Source organism: Triticum aestivum, chromosome 2A (assembly GCF_018294505.1).
Source record: "Triticum aestivum cultivar Chinese Spring chromosome 2A, IWGSC CS RefSeq v2.1, whole genome shotgun sequence".
Lineage (NCBI taxonomy): Eukaryota > Viridiplantae > Streptophyta > Magnoliopsida > Poales > Poaceae > Triticum > Triticum aestivum.
In genome coordinates, this window is record NC_057797.1 from 580,477,441 (window position 1) to 580,479,660 (window position 2,220).

A 2,220-nucleotide genomic window follows, 5' to 3' on the forward strand; every position below is an offset into this window, starting at 1 on the left:
CCCTTCCTATTCAAGAGCAACAATGTCTTCCTCGATCAAATTAAGTAATTTCTGGCACTCTTTAAATCGATGTCATTTGGCATCAATCCTACTCCCTCCGTTCCGAATTACTTGTCGCAGGTATGGATGTATCTAGATGTATTTTAGTTCTAGATACATCCATTTCTGCGACGAGTAATTTGGAACGGAGGGAGTATCTTCGGAATTGGCTCAACGCGAGGAACTGCGCATTGGTGCCTCCACACACACAGTTTGCGTTCCCTCCTAGCTGCATACCTATCCTTCTGCAGGAGCCCCTGTTCTCCTGATCGCACGCACACCGCCGTTATCTGCCACCAAAGGCTTTTGATCCTCGAGCCTCTGCAGATTCACCTCATGCTGCTGTCACTGACCAACAGCGAGACTCACCTTTAGCTCTCCATCTACTTTGTCAAGATCAACATCACCACCAAGCTCAGGGCCACTGCTGGCGGCAACACCTAGGGTTTCGGGGACGATAGTAGATTTGATACCACGAGTATTGGAAGGTTGCGTGGGGGAATTTTCTGTCTGCTTCTTGTACATACACCAAGATACCTGGACCACTGGGCCGAATCACCCACACTCGCAAACACATTACAGCCAATCACTGCACCATTCAACACTTTGTCGAGCAGTGTCCCGCATATAAAATCTGCTCACTTCAGCTCTTCCAGACTCCAAACACAGCAAAGTAGTCTTTTTAATTGGATAACATGCTGTGCAATGTTATTTATGAAATTTATCCAAGTACTGTATTTATTTCTGTTTACAGAGGGCCGTTCTTAAACTGTCGGCTACAATTTGATTGAGTTGTGTACTTTGTTATTGAGATGATCAGATTGCATCAAGGTATGACGAAAATGAAGGAAATTATGTGCTGTCTAATGTTTATGCATTTTCTTTTCAGGATGGTTTTAAAGTATGTTCAACGTGTTGCAAAACCAATAGTGCAAAGAAGGAGGAAGCAAATAAATGCTCTATTGTTAAAAAGGAGAGCTCTGACAACCATGCTTCCAGTGCATGGACAGATGCAGAGACGCTACTCCTTTTAGAAGGTGTCCTAAAACATGGAGATGACTGGGATCTTATTACCCAGCATGTCCGCACAAAGAATAAAACAGAGTGCATTGCTAGGCTTATTCAGTTGCCTTTTGGTGAACATATGCTGGGCAACATAAATAATGGTAAATCTGATAGTAGGTTCCATACAAACCAAACTACTGATGGCAAAACGAACCACTTTATTGTGAAGGAGGCATCAAGTCAGTCGGCCGATATGGTTGATGGCATGCAGATTGATGGGGAGGAAGATGGTGCTGATAAATTAGTTGAAGACCATCCTTCAAAGCGTCGGCGTTTATGTTCTTCAATAGATGTCACCAGTTCATTAATGGAGCAGGTAATAAAGAAAACATAACATATGAAGAAACTAATTTGTTAAGGATGTACAAAGATTTTTAGCAGATCACTGATATTTGCTAATACTACCTCAGTTAGCACTGCTGACTACCGCGGTGAGCCCAGATGTTGTGGCTGCAGCTGCAGCCGCATCAATTAAAGCATTGGGTAATGAAAATCCCCAAGCAAAGAAGGCATTTCATCTCAGCGAGAAAGAATACCAAGTCAAATCATTCTCTTCTAACCATGTCCAAGAGAGGTAAACATGTGCTGCAACTTGTTATTCTTTTTAGTATTGGTTCAATCTGTTTATCTTAAGATGACATTTTTACAGTGATTGCAATGTTGGCAATAAGGAAGCAGAAATGCATGGACAGACTGTTCCTGGTAGGCCTAATTTTCTTCTCACATTTTGAGCTACTTGTAAATATATTTGATTCCTCGATACTTATCATAGAGAGTTATTTCTTTATCTGTTGATAAACGTTGCTGTCAACAGATATTTTTTTTTCTGATGCATCTTAGGATTAGATTTACCACTCCTAACAAGTTCAGTAGTATTATAATCAGCATGTATGTCCTGAATTTTATAAGCAGCATAATGCCCGTGCATTGGTACGGAACCACAAAAGTAATTGAAGTTGTATTGAATTAGTATTATACGACAACCAATGCACTTGGAATACTGTGAAGAGGAACTCAAGCAAAGCAGGTTAGACTGCACTTGTGTAACAGCAGGGCCATGGGTGCACCGGTTAGTGGAGATTTGGCAACATGAAGTTAGGACGACAGAGATTTAGA

At 41.4% G+C, this 2,220-nt stretch overlaps 1 protein-coding gene across 1 annotated transcript in view; it reads left to right on the forward strand.

The window, feature by feature from the left end:
* Positions 1-2,220, forward strand: part of LOC123189540 (SWI/SNF complex subunit SWI3A homolog) — a gene marked incomplete at its 5' end in the record, with an annotated part of 6,268 nt that overhangs the window by 1,656 nt on the left and 2,392 nt on the right. The window contains 3 exon segments of the mRNA XM_044601978.1: positions 929-1,420; positions 1,515-1,678; positions 1,754-1,806. Of these exon segments, the coding sequence (XP_044457913.1) occupies positions 929-1,420; positions 1,515-1,678; positions 1,754-1,806 (709 nt within the window).